Genomic DNA, 17,933 nt, shown 5'->3' with positions numbered 1-17,933 from the left:
CAAATAGTCACCTCATGAAGAAATATGGTATTCGTAATGGGATTTTAATGCCCAGACTTACAGAAATAGGGATAGATGGTACCTCATTATACGGACTTTTGGTATAAGAAAGGTCAACAAACATGAAGAACAATAGGGAATTCTTTTCGCAATACAGTGTAATTCTATATTTGAATGAATATTTCGACCCTATGTCAAACGGCCACCCTCAGCAAAACACAAATATATAAAAGAAAAGAGAACTACAATAAAACACGACCATTAAAACTGAAATGAAAATTTTAACAGTCCCAGCATCCCTACTTCAGCAAATTTCAACCAGTCTGGTCTTCGTCGCTATTTACGTGTAGGAAAGGAAAATGGCAACTGTTGTAGACTGCTGCAGTTTTTTAGTTATTAAATGAAAAAAAAACGAGTTTTTTTTTAACTGAAAGTAAGGAGCGACGTTAAAACTTAAAACGAACAGAAATCATTCCGTATAAGAAAGCTGCTGTCCCCTCCTCAACGCCTCGCTCTTGACACTAAAGTGTTTTATTGTAAAAAAAAATAAATAATAAGAGTTGTGGTAAAGAGCGAGGCGTTGAGGAGGGGACAGCCCCTTTCATATACGGAATAATTTCTGTTCGTTTTAAGTTTTACCGTCGATCCTTACTTTCATTTAAAAAAGCTTGTTTTTTTAATTTAATTTTTGACCGTTTTTGAATTAATGCAGGTTTTGGTTTTAGCTCTACATACATGAATAATCAAAACAAAATTTGCATGTTAATTTTACTTTTATTTGGTTAAATGGCTTCCTCGAAAGTCGTTTAATTTTATTTATGAACGTTTCTATTAGTAATAAATACACGTAGCTTACGAATTAATTTACGTAACGAACTTCTATATTCATATATTTTTAATACGTATATTAGGGGGTTCACCCCTATCAATACCTCACTCTTTACGCTAAAGTTCGAATTTTGTTCCAATTCTTTAAAAATGTCCCTTAATCATAAAGGTCGTTAATTAGAATAAATAGCTGTTCTGAAAGTACTAAAATATCTTTGGCTTAAAGAGTGAGGTATTGACTAGGGGGCGAACCCAATCATATACGTGATAATTTCTGTTCGTTTTAAGTTTTGATGTTGCTCCTTACTTTCAGTTGAAACTGTTTTTTTTTTTATTTATTTAATTTCTGATCATTTTTTAAATAATTCTGGGAAATCCGGCGGCCCCTTCATAGCAATGTCCCTTTCCCCATGGAAATATCCTCCCACATAAACCGCGACTCCCCCCCCCCACTACCAGAATATATCCCCCTAAAAACATCTGTATACTTCTCAATAACCAATACTATATGTAAACATTGGGTAGAGTTCATAACTTTCAGCCCTCCCCCCGAGCACTTTGGGGGATTAAGTCATCCTAAAATACATAGTTATCATATTTTCGACCATGCTGAACAAAATGGATATCTAAAAATTTTGATCGGGTGACTTTGGGAAAAAATGAGCGTGGGAGGGGGCCTAGTTGCCCTCCATTTTTGTTCACTTAAAAAGAGCACTAGAACTTTTAATTTCCTTTCGAATTAGCCCTCCCACGATATTATAGGACCACAGGGTCGATACGATCAACCCTGGGAAAAAAAAACAACAAATAAACACGCATCCATCAGGCAAATTTTCTCAGGTACGTAAATTCTGATGGATAGGACTAAACTTGATGAAACTTATATATTTGAAATCAGCATTAAAATCTGTTTTTTTTATGTATCTATTGGTATAAAAATTCTGTTTTTAGAGTTTCGGTTGCTATTGAGCCATGTTGCTCCTTACTTATACGAACTGTTTGGTAAATTTAGTTATGACCATACGGCATATGGTCACATTATGGTAAGACGGCCAAATTTATTATGATACTGTATATCGAAGACTGGCAAGATCGAAACAAGACACTATGGTATATAGCAGCGTTGATATTGATGTTAAAAGCAGAGAACACCATCTACTAGTATCTAAAATTAATCTAAAGATGAAATTTAGGAAAAATAGCTACCTTTCCGGAAGTTATGAAGTTGGTACACTCAAGGATAAGAATTTGGAGTTTCCAGGAGCAGTTAAATATACAACTGAAGTTTAAATTTTGACAATATGTAAGAGTGATGGAATAATTTTTGGAAAAAATTTCACGAAGTAGCAGAAGGTGTCATAAGGGTGGGGAGTTAGAAAGGCAGCAAGGAATATAAGTAAAACACTTAGCTAGGTAGGGAAAAAGGGAGGGGTTTGTGCAAGAAGCATGAGTGACAGATCATATGAGAATAAGAGGAAAGTAAGGGAAGTAGAGCAAGGCATTAAATTATAAATTATGGAAGCGTAAAATGGAGGCCAGGTATGAAACTGTTGAAGATCTGGAAGATGCAGCCAGACAGCATAATAGTAAAAATTTGTATTGGCATGTTAATAAGTCGAGAGGAACTAATCAGCCTGGAGTTGTCCCAGCTAAAGATAGGAATTGAAATCTAATTAGTGATAAGGAAAGTGTTAAACAGAGATGGGCAGAATCTTTGAGAATGTGTTAAAACAATAAAGTTGTAGGAAATTATTTACAAAAGAATGAACAAATTTTTGATAATTTGAAAGGGAAGAAAGATTTATTCTGTGAAGTAGGGTTAGAGACTGTACTACAAGAATCTAAAAACATAAGGTCTCAGGTGTTGATAGCGTAGTAAATGGGATTTTGAAATATGGTGGTTGGGAGGTTAAAGATGAAATACTGAAGTTTTTGAATGATTTTAAGAAAAGGAGAAGTAGCCTACTTATTTGGTTTTTGGGACAACCTTAATTTAATCTTTTTATAAGAGAGTTGATAAAGAGTTCGGTAGTTATAGATAAATTAACTTAGTTTCTGTACAAAGCAAATTACTTAGCACGATGATTCTTAGTAGGCTAGTGTCAGGATCACCAGACCCCTTTAGTCCTCGGTTTTACAGAATATGAACAGGTGTTTAATTCAGCCCATAGAAGAGCTAAAGTCCTTGTATGTTATTAATCTAAAAAAAACAAAGTTTTTCCGAGGGAAGAAAAGAACAAAGTTGAAACTTAAAACGGACAAAAATTATTACTTCACAGCCTATTTAATATATATTAATATAACTAGCATAAATAAACCAACTAAATAAGTTTTCATATGCTTCTAAGATTATACAAAACTTGCGCTTTACTGAAAACACAAAATAATATAGGATTATTGTACAGTAAAAGCAAACCAATAAAGAACACTTTATAGAATCAAAATATTTTCAATCCCTTTTAGGATCAATCCCTTTTAAGATAAAGCAACAATCCATTTTAGGATTTTCTTTATTATTTTACGTTTAATTTGGTGTCACTATAGCACCACGGCTCAGTCCAATGACTGGCTCTCGTTTTGGTTCTTAAAAGGACAGGTCCTAATTAGTTTGTACACAAGTTCGAAGTAAGTCCATATTGATAGTATTAGGACTATAGATTAGCTTTAGAATTTGCATCATGGCTTAAAATTCACTCTTGTATAGAGAGAAACAATCGGATTTCCAGAGTTCACATTATGTCTTATTTGATCTTCATTTCAGGTAATACTAAAGCACACTTCTTACAATATCACACTGTATTTTGTCCACTAGGGGTATAATAGCTGGTAAAAATAAAACAATGTTCGATAAATCAGTCTAATATTTCTGTACTTTGTTCAGTTACTTCTCAACTTTTATAAAATATATAGTTCAACGTTTATGGTTTTAAGATGATTTTATTTGTATGCTGAAAGTTGATAATGTCGAAACTGCTGTAAGACTATGAAAAGCCTTATAGATTCGTTTAGTGTTGTCAGGATAGATACTCATTTTTGACTCAAATCAAAAATCCTGTTTTTTATACTCGACTTGTGTTTTCAGTAAAGCGCTAGTTTTGTATAATCCTAAAAGCATAGGGAAACATAATAAGTTGGTTTATTTCTACTAGTTATATTAATATATATTAAATAGGATGTGAAGTAATAATTTTTGTCCGTTTTAAGTTTCAACTTCGCTCTTTGCTTCCCTTGGAAAAACTTAGTTTTTTTTAATTAATCGTTGTTCGTTTTTGATTAAAATTTAATGCATAAACAACGCTGCCATGATCTTTTTTATTTATACGGAATAATGTACGCTCGTTTTAAGTTTTAACGTCACTTCTTAGTTTCAGTTGAAAATATTCACAAATATGACCTATGATTCAAGTAAACATATCACTCGATGCCTATTTTTTAGTTTTTTTCCGAATATAATAATTGTTTTTGGCGCAAAATTCAATTTTAAACCCTTATGAAGAGAAGCTGTAAACACTGCATCCTATTTACCATCCTACCTTTCTTATTGTTTTTTTTTTATATAAATAGTTTTTCCATTTTTCTTTCCCTACTCAGTTTATCAAAAACTTGCATTTCCCCCTTAAATCAAAGAACAGTATATTTTCGCTATTCACAGAAACAATAGATAAATAGCAGAAAACACTCCCTAGAGAATATGGAGAAAGTAGGTCGCATTTAGACGTTTAGCAATTAGCACTGAAAATACTTCCTAGAATACAATATTTCTTATGCCATATAAAAACACCGAATTTTCAACAATTCATCATTCATATTTTGAACTAGCTCATATTCACTAAGTACATAAATTGAAGAAAAAAATAATTCCATGGATTCAACGACTGATTTCCAACAAAAAATGGTAAGTCTGTTATTATTTTCCTCAGTTTGTGAGTGGAAAATATTTATATTGATAGCTTGTTCTATTCAAATATTTGATCATAATTACTAAGGCAGCCACTGATGCCATAAAGAAATGCCCCTTCTCTCTCTGAAGAAATAAAATTCCAAACAAAGTATCATTCAAAACATTGAATATAATAAGAAAACACTAAAATGGTAATGAAAGGAGTGTGCAGGAGAAGCAGGCTTGCCACCCCTAGTGATTTATCACTATTTCTAGTGATTTTTTATGTTGCCTAGTGATTTTTTTTCTAGCTAGTGATTTTCGTTCGAAAACTAGTAATTTTTACCTAAATCTAGTGATTTTTTACGATATAGTGCGTAGATTCATGATTCAATTGAATAGATTATACAACAAGCTAACTATCAAAAAAAAAAATTCCTAATATGTTCCAGATTAGCGTTTATACAAATATACCGCCTTTGAAAACACGTAGATGTGAGAAACAGCTTTCTAATGAGTCATTAAGCATCTCTCTATGATGTTCTGGTAAACCGCTAGCCCTGGAAAAAAAGGGGGAAAAAAAAAAGGAAACAGATCATGCTACCCATGCAAAAAAGTCATGTTCCTTGGTGTTCAAGGTGGGGGACTGTAATTATCCTACAATAGGTTTTCGACCATGCTGATTCCAATTATGGGCTTTTTGTTTCGATTTGACGCCATTTTCAAGGGGTTTCAGGGCTCTTTCGAAATCACCGTAAATTTCTTTTGCAATAAACTTTTACTTCTAAGATTAACCGAAACAACAGTTACCATTCCTGATTAAGTGTCAAATGGCAATTTTTTCTCACCAGACGGTGTTTTTGAAAACATGTTCTTCAACTTTTGATTACTATGGGCTGTGGTTCGCTCTTTACTAGGTTGCAGCTGCCGCTGCAACCATAATAAATAAAAAGAAAAAAGTTTCTGAAAAATAAGTTTTTCAAAGAAAAGTAAAGGCATTTTAAACTTAAACTCAGCTGGTAGAAATACCTTTTAAAATTCAAACTCAAAACGACCAGAAATTAAATACAAATTCATAGCAAAAACGTACAACAAGTAATAATACAAATTAATAAATAGATCTGAAAGCTAGTAATTCTTAGATTTAATATGAAAATCAAGCTTAAAATGAAAAAAAAAATTCATATTGAAGTATAAATGAAACTTAAAATGAACAGAAATTAAATAAACAATCAATGCAAACAAACATACAATAGATATTAATGTAAATTAATAAATAAATTTTAAAACGATTGAAACTTGAATTGAATACGCATATTAAACTTGAAACGAACAAAAATCACTACAAACAAGAGTTTGTGATTGACCTCCTTGTCTCACTGTAAAAGTTTAAAACCTACTGCGTCATTGACGCTTTACTGAAAACCAATTTTATGACAAATATTTTCTTTTGCATTTAATATTGAAAATAAACATTAAAATAATAGTAACATTTTGAACTGATGAGCTTTCAGCAATTAATATCATTAGACATCAAATATTTAGTTTAATTTATTAGCTCTTTTTAAAGTTGTTAAAGACGAATATAGTTTCACTACAAACAAGTGTTTGGATACTGACTCCTTTCTTAACTATAAATAAAAACCAAAAGCCTACTGCGTCATTGGCGCTTAACTGAAAACGAATTATATTACAAACATTTTCTTTTCCAGTTCTTAAAGCATTGAAAATAAAAATAAAATTACAGTGAAATAAATTGTTGAACTGATGGATCTTTCCACAATTAATACAATTATACATCAAATATTCAATTTGATGTTGTTTATACTTTCCAAGACTGTTCAAAACGCATATAGTTTTCAGTAAAGCGCCAATGCCGCATAGTCCAGTAAATCTACGGTAAAAATTGACGATCTGGGACAAAATTACCATATAAATGATTTTTACACCATTTTGTAGACAAAAAAAATTTTGTACAACATACCAAAAGTCCCCAGGAATCCCCTTGGCGGAACAGGATGAAAAACGGGGAAAAAAGGGAAAACTCAACAATCTACGACCGGTAGTTTTTGATGTTGAGAATGGCATTTCTGATGCTCTTAGGTCCAAAAAGATCGAATATGCGTTTTTTATTGCTGTATAATAAATCGTCCCTCCGTTTTCCCACTTACAGGGGGAAAAGAGGGGGGAAATAAAGATCCTTTACATCAGTCTACAAGACTTGTTTTCTGGGGTTTCCCAGTGTTCTAGTTCCCAGTTTTCTAGTTACTAGGGAAAAAGAGGGGGAAATCAAAATATCCTCCAAAGGGAAAAAGATAGTCAGACGGCTCTACAGAATGTGGAGAGGAGACGAAGGTCTATCAACTCAGTTTTAAAACCCTCTAACATCGTTTTGACGAGAGTTTAATATCCTATTCCCTGGTGTTTCTCTTTTCCTTTTTGCTGGGGATTCACTACCAACTCGTAGATTCCATCGGTGAAGCAATAATGCAGGCTTGCCGTCCCCAATCTTTGCTCGCTCCTTTACAAGTAGACCTTGGAGTCCAGCAACATCTGCAATCTGGTTCACGTTTTCTCATAGACCAGCTGAATAGACTAGGCTTTTCTACTTCTTACTCTGAAGTGCTTCGATTCGAGCGTTCAACGGTAGTAACTTATGGTACAGAATTTCCAGTGATGGCTTCTAAAACTCTTGTGTAGTTCATTGGCGACTAAGTCGACCGCAACATTTGCACTATCAACGGAAAAGGTACTTTCCATGGGATGGGCATGCTAGCTGCTGCCACACAAAGGCTACCCAAATTCCCTATCATAATCCCAAGAGCAGTTGTAAACCTTGAAGTACTCCAGCAGGTTGGACAAGTATCTTTCTTCTTCTACAACAGAAGCCAATAGGAGAAGTCGTGTGTACAAGCCCATCCCGACCATCACCTTCGAAGACAAGATCGATAGCATTGACCTACTATGGCATGCAAGCTGGATACATGACACGAAACGAGTCGGATGGACTGGATTTATGCAAGAAATTCACCATGGGTCATGTGAAGGCGCTTCGTCTATGTTTTTCTGCCTATGATCGACTATAATCCCTCCGATCTTTATTGTGTATACACGACCTTACGTTTTATCTCCGATAAAGCACACCAGCACGGAATGGTACCAGTTGTTACTTTCGACCAACCTTTGTACATGAAAGCGGTGAACATGATCAATGCTGAGCCTGCTTATAGTCATCTCTAGGAAGCAGTTCCAGGAATAAAACAGGAATAAAAGAATTGCTCGAATGCCTATATGCCGATAACACCATTAAGCATATCCTTAGCGGTAAGGCTGTTTCAAGAGCCATGAGATCGCACGAGCTTATATATTCAACATTGCAGATCACTCATTTCCAAATCGTATGATTTCGACTGCATAGATGAGATACGTGCGAATCATCAAGACTTTGCAGAAGCTTCGGCAATATGTATAGCTCTACTGAATGAGGAAGTAACCCTTGAAGACGCATCCAACGCAGACGTAGTGGGTCGAAACCAAACGCGAATGATGGAGTTTCAAGACACGCTGCAGAACAACAGGACTTTCAGAAATGTTCGGAATGCTTAAGAAGGCCATCAGGGCAGAAGGAGCCGGAAACTGGGTGTAATATCTTGAAGCCCTGAGATGCTCACTTATTTTGCAGCTGCAGGCCACAACCTGTATACGAAATCGGTGAGAATATTTCTTGATCAAATGGAAGAGCTCAAAGAAAGTAACCAGAAGGTCGCTGAAAACAAGCATGTGACTCTCAAGAGGAAATGGAATGAGTGGGACGCAAAGGTTAATCTGGACAATGTCAATACCAGTGCGAGCTGAAATTAATTAGCTTGATGCAGTCATTCACCGTCATTGAGTACGTGTCATCTGACCAGCACGTGTCCGCAAGACCAGCTCAGATAGAAAGAGATAGAAAGGACGTAAAGGCTTTAGTAGCTTTTTGGCGCAGTCCTGTCCGTGCGACAACTGCACTCAATTGCGCAATATATCCAATGTTATGACAGCAGCAAGAGATGTCAACGTGGATGCAGCAAAGGCGATTGGAAAAGAAATTTGGACGATGCCGATGACGATTGCTACATCTTCAAGCGCAAAAACGAAGTGATTGCGATGGCCTATCAAGGCAATATTTCCGAAGCTGATGGTGAAGACATACAAATTGACACAAGTCTTCTGTTCCGACTTCTTGTAGCAGTGGCAACTATAGCCTGAGGGGTAATGGAAAAAACACTCATATTTGAACTTCAAGCTATCCTACTGCCCTTTTCGAATCGCCAAGCCTGCCGCGACAGCCAGATAAAGCGGAGATAGCGAAAGCTATTTGAAAATTAGCAAAGGCAGAACCTAGGAACGTCCTATCAAAAGAGCCTGAAAAATACGTGATCGAGCGTGGATGGCCGCTCCAGTATATTCCATAAAAGAAACAGGAAACACTTTCCAACAGATTTGAAACAGTTACGTTTCATTCGTGACACAGACATATTCAAATACTTCTGTCGTCTTTGATGGTTACACTTCAGGTCCGTCTATCAGAGATGTCACCTAGGTTAGACGAACGAAAGGTATCCAGTGTCCGACCGCCGATTTCACACTGAGTATGAAGCTGCAAAGGAAGAAGGGGGACTTCTTGCGGAATCCCAACAATAAGCAGAACATTATTCGAGCTATTGGTAAGAAGCTTGTCCAAGCCGGCCTCATTGGCCTTCATGCAGGAGAGATGCGGATGGTCTGGTTCCATTAACAGGTGTTAATGCGGCTAAGGAAAGGGTAACTGAATTAGTCGGAAACGACACTGATTTATTGATCCTTCTCCTCCATCACCTGCCTTCGGAAGCCAGGGATCTCTACTTTGAAACCAGTACCAAGTCAAGAGCGCTGTCAACTAAATACTGGCACATCAACTTTATCAAAAGATCGCTTGGACAGGTTTGTCATTATATTCTTGTTGACCACGCTTTCCTTGGTTGCGACACAACGTTCCGTTTGTTTGGGATAGGAAAGCGGGCTGTCCTGCCATTCTTGAAAAGCCATGAAGATTTTAGGAATAACTGAAGTATTCCTTAATCCGAGCTCTACGAAGGAAGAAGGTCCAGCAAACCAGTGAAAACATTTTGCTGTGTTTCTACAAGGCTAAGAAAGGGGAGGGTCTCAGTAAAGCTAGGTACAGGGTTTTCTTTAAAAACTAAGCAGCTCAAAGACATCAACTTTTGTGAACCCAGAGAGACTTCCACCAACTCCATCGGCTGTGAAATTTCATTCTTATAGTCTGTTAACAGGTAATGGAATGGCGCAATACTGTGTCAGAACATGACCCGAAAGACTGGGATTGGCGATGATGTGACGGACGCCTCACTCCGATCATGAAAGACGTCGGACCTACTCTGCCTCATGTACTAAATGTGATTAGTTGCAGCTGCGCGCGTTCCAACTGTGACAATTCACGCTGTAGTTCCCAAAAAAATGGATTGTCCTGCACACTTGCTTGCAATGACTGCCAAGGGATTGCGTGTTCCAATAAAGATGTTTTTGTTGATAACAATGAAGAAGACGATGTTTAGTACAAATCCTTGATCTTATTCTTTTTAGTTCAATCAATACCGTAGTTATCTTTTGCTGTTATTACCGAAGTTACCTGATTTGTTTCATTTTTACATTTAGTTTTGTCTTATGTTCCTATTATATAGTCGAAGTAAATCTATAGTCGAAGTAAATCTGCCCACGTACTCTGAAGGCCCGATGCATTGTATCCCCTACGGTCAAAACACTGCAAAAAAGCAAGATACGAATCTAATACCATGTTTTTTGAAATCATCGAGTCAAGAAACCTTGGGGGTAACATTTTGACCAGCCATGTCGCACAACTCTCGAGGATATTATTTTCCCCCTCCCCCTCCCCCGCTAAAGGGGGAAATCGAACCAAGTCCAATGATAAAACAGTGTAACTTTCTTTTTTCGAGTTCTCCGCGCAGAAAAAGAACAGACGTGAAATTCGAGCACACATTAAATCTGCCCCTGAATTTTTCCAATTTCCGCCCTTTCCCCCTGTTTTTTACCATGTTCCGCCAAGGGGATCTTTGGGGACTTTTGATATGTTGTACAAATTTTTTTTTCTACAAGACGGTGTATAGTAACCGAAACTGTAAAAACTGGAATTTTGATATCAATATATACATTAAAAGAATCAGATTTTTATGCTGATTTCAAATATATAAGTTTCATCACGTTCAGTCGTACCCATCGACAGTTACGCGCTTGAGAAAATTTGCCTTATTTTCGAAAAAAGGGGATAACACCTCTTAAAAGTCCTAGAACTTTAATGAAAATCACACCATCAACTTCAGCGTATCTGAGAACCCTACTATAGAAGTTTCAAGCTCCTATCTGCAAAAATGTGGAAGTTTGTATTTCATGGATGCGTGTTTATTTGTTGTTTTTTCCCCCAGGGGTGATCGCATCGAACTATTGGATCTGTCCCCTCCTCAACACCTCGCTGTTTACGCTGAAGTTTGACGCTGAAAAATAGAGTTTTGTGACAGGTTCAAACTTTAGCGTAAAGAGTGAGGTATTGAGGAGGGGACAGCCCCTTTCGTATACGGAATAATTTATATTCGTTTTAAGCTTTAATGTCGCTCCTTACTTCAGTAAAAACAACTTTTTTTATTTATTACTTAAACGGTCTGTCGAACAATCGGCAAAAGAAAACAAAGGACTGAAAACCAAACCAAAGAGATTTTTGAATGGGATTTTTATTTAATTACATTTTTTTTTAATTGGTAAACCTTACAAGAGTTCCTTTTGTAACTTAAAATTTCAATTTTGTTTTTCGTTATAAGTCAGTTTTATTTTTAAATAGACATTTGCCCCTTCAATTTACCACGTTTTAAACAGAACGGGCGACACGAGGATTTTGGAACTACTCATTCTCCTACTATATTTTTTTTCTTAAGGTTACTTATATTCCTGAGTCACTCCGATAGAACATAGCTTGCTATTACCAAAGGACTCCTGCCTGGAAACCTAGAGGGCCTGACCTAGCCTCCCACAAAGATCGCATCAGATATAGACTGAAAAGTACAATTACACTTACTCGTACCTATCACACAGATTGGTCTAAATCTGGCAATCCCTTTTTGTAAATGTCCTGATGAAACGAATTTAGAAATCCTTCTCCCCCCCCTCCCGGACCAATCAGAGTTTGGATTGCGCTCAGATAATTCTTAACGCACGAAAAAGAAACGAACTTTCGCTACCGGTCAAACATAGACAACAGGTGATAACCCGTTCTGATACATGGGCAAATGAGACGATTCTGGTAACCCATCTAGTTACTCTCACCTGAGACTGAGAGTTAGATCACATCTAGACTTGCCTCATTCCACTTCTAGAACCACTGTATATTCTCTCTACTGTATTCTAGAGCAGAGATGTATATACATACCAAACGAGTCCAATGCTGAATGATACCAAAGAAGTCAACTTTCGAAGTTAGGACAGCTTCGTTTTCCTTTTGTCTAAATATAGTTAGTAGGCTACGATTTCTATTTTTTCTAGAAATTTACTAGGAATATTGAAAATGTCCGAGGAGTGTCTGTTTCTCGTTTGATGGTTCACCTAACAGAAAAGATATTCCTTATTTTTATCTCTTAGCAACACTGCTAGAGCCTGCTGACTCTGGAAGTCCCTTAACTTCCTTTCCCCATCCATGACCTCCATGAAAGCTAGATTACAGCTGTTTCAGTCCAGTTCTTGACCCGAGAACAAGCATAAGAATTTTCAGAAAACTCAGTTGAAATCAAGTATTTTCTAAGTTATAACTAGTAGTCGGAATTCGTGGTTTCCAGATGGACTTTCTAAGATTGTTTTCAAAAAGTCTACGAAAAGTTTTGTATTCTTTCTTTTTTATGCTATTTTGTTGATAGAAAGTTATTTCCATTCCTTTTGAAAATTGATGAAATTTTTTAACAGAGGAGGTTTTGTCTCTCAGCCTTTCAATTCTACTGACATTTGTATTTTTTGACAGAAGCAAGATCACGGATGCGTGTTTATTTGTTTTTTTTGTTTTTTTTAGAGTTTTTTTTTTTTTTTTTTTTTTTTTTCCCCAGGGGTAATCGTATCGATCCAGTAGTCCTAGAATATCGTTAGAGGGCTCATCTGAACGGAAATTAAAAGTCTTAGTGGCCTTTTTAAGTGACCAAAAAAACTGGAAGGCAACTTGGCCCCCTCCCTTGCTCATTTTTTTCCTGAAATCACCCACTCCAAAATTTTTAGATAGCCATTTTGTTGAGCATAGTCGAAAATCTAATTAATATGTCTTTGAGGATGACTTAATCCCCCACAGTTCCCAGGGGAAGGGCTGCAAGTTATGAACTTTGCCCATTGTTTACATACAGTATTCGTTAATGGGAAGCATACAGACGTTTCAAGAGGGATTTTTTTCTGGTTGGGGGGGGGGGGTTGAGGAGGGGGTTACGGGGAGGATCTTTCCAAGGATGATGTTTCCTTGGGGGAATGGACATTTCTATGAGGCGGATTTCCCAGCATTATTTGAAAAACAATCAGATATTAAATTAAAAAAAAAAATTCAACTGAAAGTAAGGAGCAACATTAAAACTTAAAACAAACAGAAACTATTACGTATGAGGGGGTTCGCCCCCTAGTCAACACCTCACCCTTTACGCTAAAGTTTTTTTAGTACTTTCAAAAGAGCAATCTATTCTAATTAACCGACCTTTGTGATTCAGGTGTTTGTGATTTGAACAAAATTCGAACTTTAGCGTAAAGAGCGAGGTATTGACTAGGGTAAACTCCCTAATATACGTAATAAAAACATACAAATATAGAAGTTCGTTACGTAAGTTACGTCAGAACAAAATTTCGAGAAAGCCATACAATTAGTATGCAAATTTTATTCTAATTATTCACGTACCGTGAGCCGAAATCAAAGCTGCATTAATTCAAAAACATTAAGAAATTAAATAAAGAAACAAGTTTTTTTAACTGAAAGTAAAGAGCGACATTAAGACTTAAAACGAACAAAAATTATTCCGTCTTTGAAAGGGGCTGTCCCCTCCTCAACGCCTCGCTCTTTACGCTGAAGTTTTTTTTTGTTTTAAAATTTGGGTTGTGAGAAAGAGTAACTTTAGCGTAAAGAGCCAGGCCTTGAGGAGGGGCCAGCCCCTTTCATATACGGAGTAATATCTGTTCGGTTTAAGTTTTAATGTCGCTCCTTACTTTCATTTAAAAAACTTATTTTGGTAAAATTCTACTCTAGTTACTTTTACCTATCTTGGAAAGGGGTGAGGTTAGGAAAATGAAACTTTCAGGGATGGGTCTACAGGCTAAAATATGTCCTGGGAAGGTATTTTTAAGTAATTATCTCCTCTCCTTCTCCCTCTAGAAGATCCTGAAATTTGCCTACAGGACAGGTCTATACCTATTGAAATTTTGACAAAACAACATTTTACCTTAATTTTCAGTTATAAGATTCTTTTTCTCTGGCTTTAGTTCTGAAAATGTAATTTCTGTTGTTTGAGTAGTATTTTAAGCCATATCAATGTTAATTTTCAAAATTTAGGAAATGTGTTTGCATATCTTTAAAACTCTATAAATCAGGATTGAGCGAAGTTGTGAGGCTGAAAACAATTTTGTTGGACTGCATTTTAAGCAGAAGATCTATTTTACAAGGTTTCACTTTTATAGCACACATATTTTTACAGGTCATCAAAGGTAAGCATCCTCTAGAGGGAGAAGGAGTGGAGGTAGGTACTTCAAAATACCTTCCCAGGACATACTTTAGCCTGTAGATCTATCCGTGAAAGTTTCATTTTCCTAACCAAACTCCTTTCCAAGATAGCCAAAAGTAGCTAAAGTAGAATTTTACCCTTATTTTTTTTATTTAATCAAAACACAGGATCCATCAGTTTCCACACAAATTCAAACTACACTAGCTAAAAATTATAATTCAAAGCTTATAATGTGATTAATTATAAACAGAGAATAGGATAGGGATAACAAATAATACCTATTGTCAGCCCACTTGCTTGCTGTTGTGCAGATGCTCCGATTTCCTGCACAGCATGAACTGCATTTCCAAATTGGTCTCTTGTTCCTTCTGCAATCGCTCCAGCTGATTGTGGCACATTTTGGGCTGCAGAAGATAGATAATCCAGAGTTCTTTCAAGCACACCTTGGTCGGTTATTGGCCTTAAATAGGAAACAACTATAGATCCAAAAACAGCATAGCAGTATTTTTACAGGTTTCAGTGACGTTTATTTTTAAGTATTGACCATTAATCAGCGTTTCATTAGCTTATTATTAGCTGCTTGCTTCAGAGTTTTTTTTTACTATCAAATGATAATCAGTCTGTAAATTGACCTGTTCTGTTTTCTTTTTTTTTACTTCAACCTCAGCCTGTCAACTGAAGAGCTGCTAGAAAAAAAAACAAGAACAAATTGGCAAGGTTGGTCGACAGCAACATGATAAGGTAACGTTCTAGATGACGACTTTTTGTTGTCTTGACTTGGATCTCCACAACAGCCCCCGAAAGTTTAAACTTAATATTCCAAGCAGTTCCTAAGATATTACAGATACGCCATTTTGACAACCTGACAGCTCGGGTCTTCAATTTTGATTTTTCTTGCAACTTTATCGTGAATAAATAACAAGTCCCATAGGAGCTTGTGGCGAAAGATTGTTTTATCGGAACTGACGGTAAAAGTTATTTACCCTTCCCCCCTCCCCAACATCAACTTGAATTCCTTCGCCTCATTCCCTTTTCATTCTTTTCCCAAGCCATTCCTATGACATTTCAGACGTTATTTCCTTGACTTGGTTATGCACAGTGTCTTTCGACCTACCCCACCCCTCCTCCAAAAAAAAATAAAATAAAAATCCATTCGACCTTCCTCCAATACTTCTGCAATTTCAATTTAATATCTTAGGCTATTAATTCCCGTTCCCAAGATATTAAAGATATTGTATTTTGATAGCCCAGATGTACAAGTGTCTTCGGTTTAATTAAACATTCCCCTTAAGTCAATACTTTGAGCCATATTTTTAGATACGGCCCCCTGACAGTCTGGCTGCATAGATTTTTTTATTATTTTTTTTTTCCCACTACTTCACCATGCACAACAGTCTCATAGGAGCTTTAGTGTAAAAATTTTATTTTTTACTGGTTTGGAGACAAAGATTGTTAAGCCCATTCCCCTCCCAACACTAAATATGAATATCCCTATAAATAATTTGAAAAATTATCAGTTATAGAATTTGCAAAAATGAGACAAGCAAAAAAAAAGAAAGAAAAAAACTTTAGGTACGCCTTATAGTTCAACCTAAATAATTGAAATCATATACTAATATATGCAAGATTCCTTTTCTGCAGGTAACATTTTAATAACAAAAAAGTAAATACCAGTCGATTTTTCAGTCAACACTACTCAATACCGTTGCATCCCAGCCCCCACCCTCTAATGGGGTCAAATATAATAAGCTTGTACCTAAGTGCTTCTTCTGGTATTCGTTCCTCCGTTCTCTCCTTTACTACAGGGTTCCCTCCTTCTCTGGACTCTACTTTCCTTTCAGTTTGTGTTTCTTTTCTTTCAACTGTCTCCATTCTTCGGTGTGTACCGTATTACTTCACTAAACGATTCACCACACAATTGCATATACAAGTCGAATAATCCTGTGCGCAGGCAATGTCAACAATCGTTGTTACAACGTTTACTTTTTCAGAGAGGCAAGGCGTCAAGACCAAGATTGGGAGATCAACAAAAATATAACGGAATTGATTAATTATTTTAATAATGTGGGACACAACACTGTTTCTAATTTAAATAGACCATAGGCATTTTCTTTCCATTTGATCATTAGCCACTTGATCATTAGCGCCAAATTTATCAGGGGAAGTGTAGACGCAACCAGCATCAGGGTCTTGGTCCACCACCTTCGGTTCGATCGTTAGCTTACCTGTGACCTGTAATTTAGATTTTGTCTCGACAAATGCCTCACTTCCACAAATTAAGATTCTTGAAAAGTGTTTAAGAACTAAGATGACTTTAGTGCATGCTTCTGAACTTGATCACATCCAACTATACTCTTGAGAGAGCGAAATTCTTGAATTAAAAATCTTGAGCCTTTGTGGAAGAACTAAGCCAGTTTTTAGCAGTTACTCAAGGGCGGCTTTGGGTTTACTGCTTTCCTAAAATAGTCTCAGCTCATGAGCACCACATATTTTACAAGGGGATGAGTAAGCTCCTTTGTAAAACCAGGCGCAAATTTATACTTATTCTATTTTGATCTTCCAAAGGAGGGTGCCCTGTCTGCCCCCTTCTGTGGGTAGCCATGTCTATCGACAGACGAAGGAAAAACATAGGGAATACTTTTGAGTACCGCCCTAATAGTTTTTTCGGTAGATTCCCTTAATTGATAATTGACATTTAATTTGCTCAGACGAAAAATTGTATCTATATATTGCTCCATGTAAATTTCGAATCTTGTATGAAACAGTTCGCGGTAACGAACTGTAAGTATGGAGCGATGCGGCTCAATAGTAGCCTAACCGAAACTCTAAAAAACGGAATTTTGATGTCAATACATGATCAAAAGAATCGACTTATTATGTTGATTGCAAATATATAAGATTTATTAAGGATAGTGTTATGTATCAAAAGCTACGAGCCTAAGAAAATTTGCCTGATTTTTGAATTTGGGAGGAAACATTCCCTAAATTTCAAGGAATCTTATTGAAAATCAAAACATCAGATTCAGCGTATTCAAGAACCCTGATGTAGAAGTTTCAAGCTTCCATCTACAAACATGTGGAGTTTTGTAATTTTTGCCAGAAGAAAGATAACGGATGTGTTTTTTTTTTTTTTTTTTTTTTTTTTTTTTTCTAGGGATGTATCGAACCAATAGTCCTAGAATATCAAGAAAGGGCTCGTTCAAACGAAAATCAAAAGTTCTAGTGTCCTTTTTAAGTGCCCAAAAGATTGGAGGGCAACTGGCCCCTCCCACCCACCTTTTTTCCTAAAAGTCATCCGATCAAAATTTTGGGATGGCCATTTTGTTCAGCATAGTTGAAAAGCCCAGTAACTATGTCTTTGAGGATAAAACCCACAGCCCCTGGGGAAAGGTTTGTAAGTAAGAAAAGTTGCCCATTGTTTACGTATAGTATTTCTTATTGGTATG

The 17,933-nt window shown here is 36.3% G+C and overlaps 1 protein-coding gene across 1 annotated transcript in view; it reads right to left on the bottom strand.

Moving 5' to 3' along the window:
- LOC148943596 (uncharacterized) overlaps positions 1–16,407 on the bottom strand; it is a 28,935-nt gene extending 12,528 nt beyond the window's left edge. The window contains exons 1-2 of the mRNA XM_089101007.1: positions 16,244–16,407; positions 14,766–14,947 (exon numbers count right to left, since the gene is read on the bottom strand). Of these exons, the coding sequence (XP_088957133.1) occupies positions 14,766–14,947; positions 16,244–16,359 (298 nt within the window). The 5' untranslated portion in view covers positions 16,360–16,407. The remainder of the gene's footprint in view (positions 1–14,765; positions 14,948–16,243) is intronic.
- Between the last annotated feature and the right edge of the window lie 1,526 nt (positions 16,408–17,933).

Source organism: Artemia sp. Qi Xiang Cuo, chromosome 15, assembly GCF_049724085.1.
Source record: "Artemia sp. Qi Xiang Cuo chromosome 15, ASM4972408v1, whole genome shotgun sequence".
Classification (NCBI taxonomy): Eukaryota; Metazoa; Arthropoda; class Branchiopoda; order Anostraca; family Artemiidae; genus Artemia; species Artemia sp. Qi Xiang Cuo.
The sequence above is the reverse complement of the archived record's forward strand: the minus strand, read 5'-3'. Positions and strand labels throughout refer to the sequence as shown.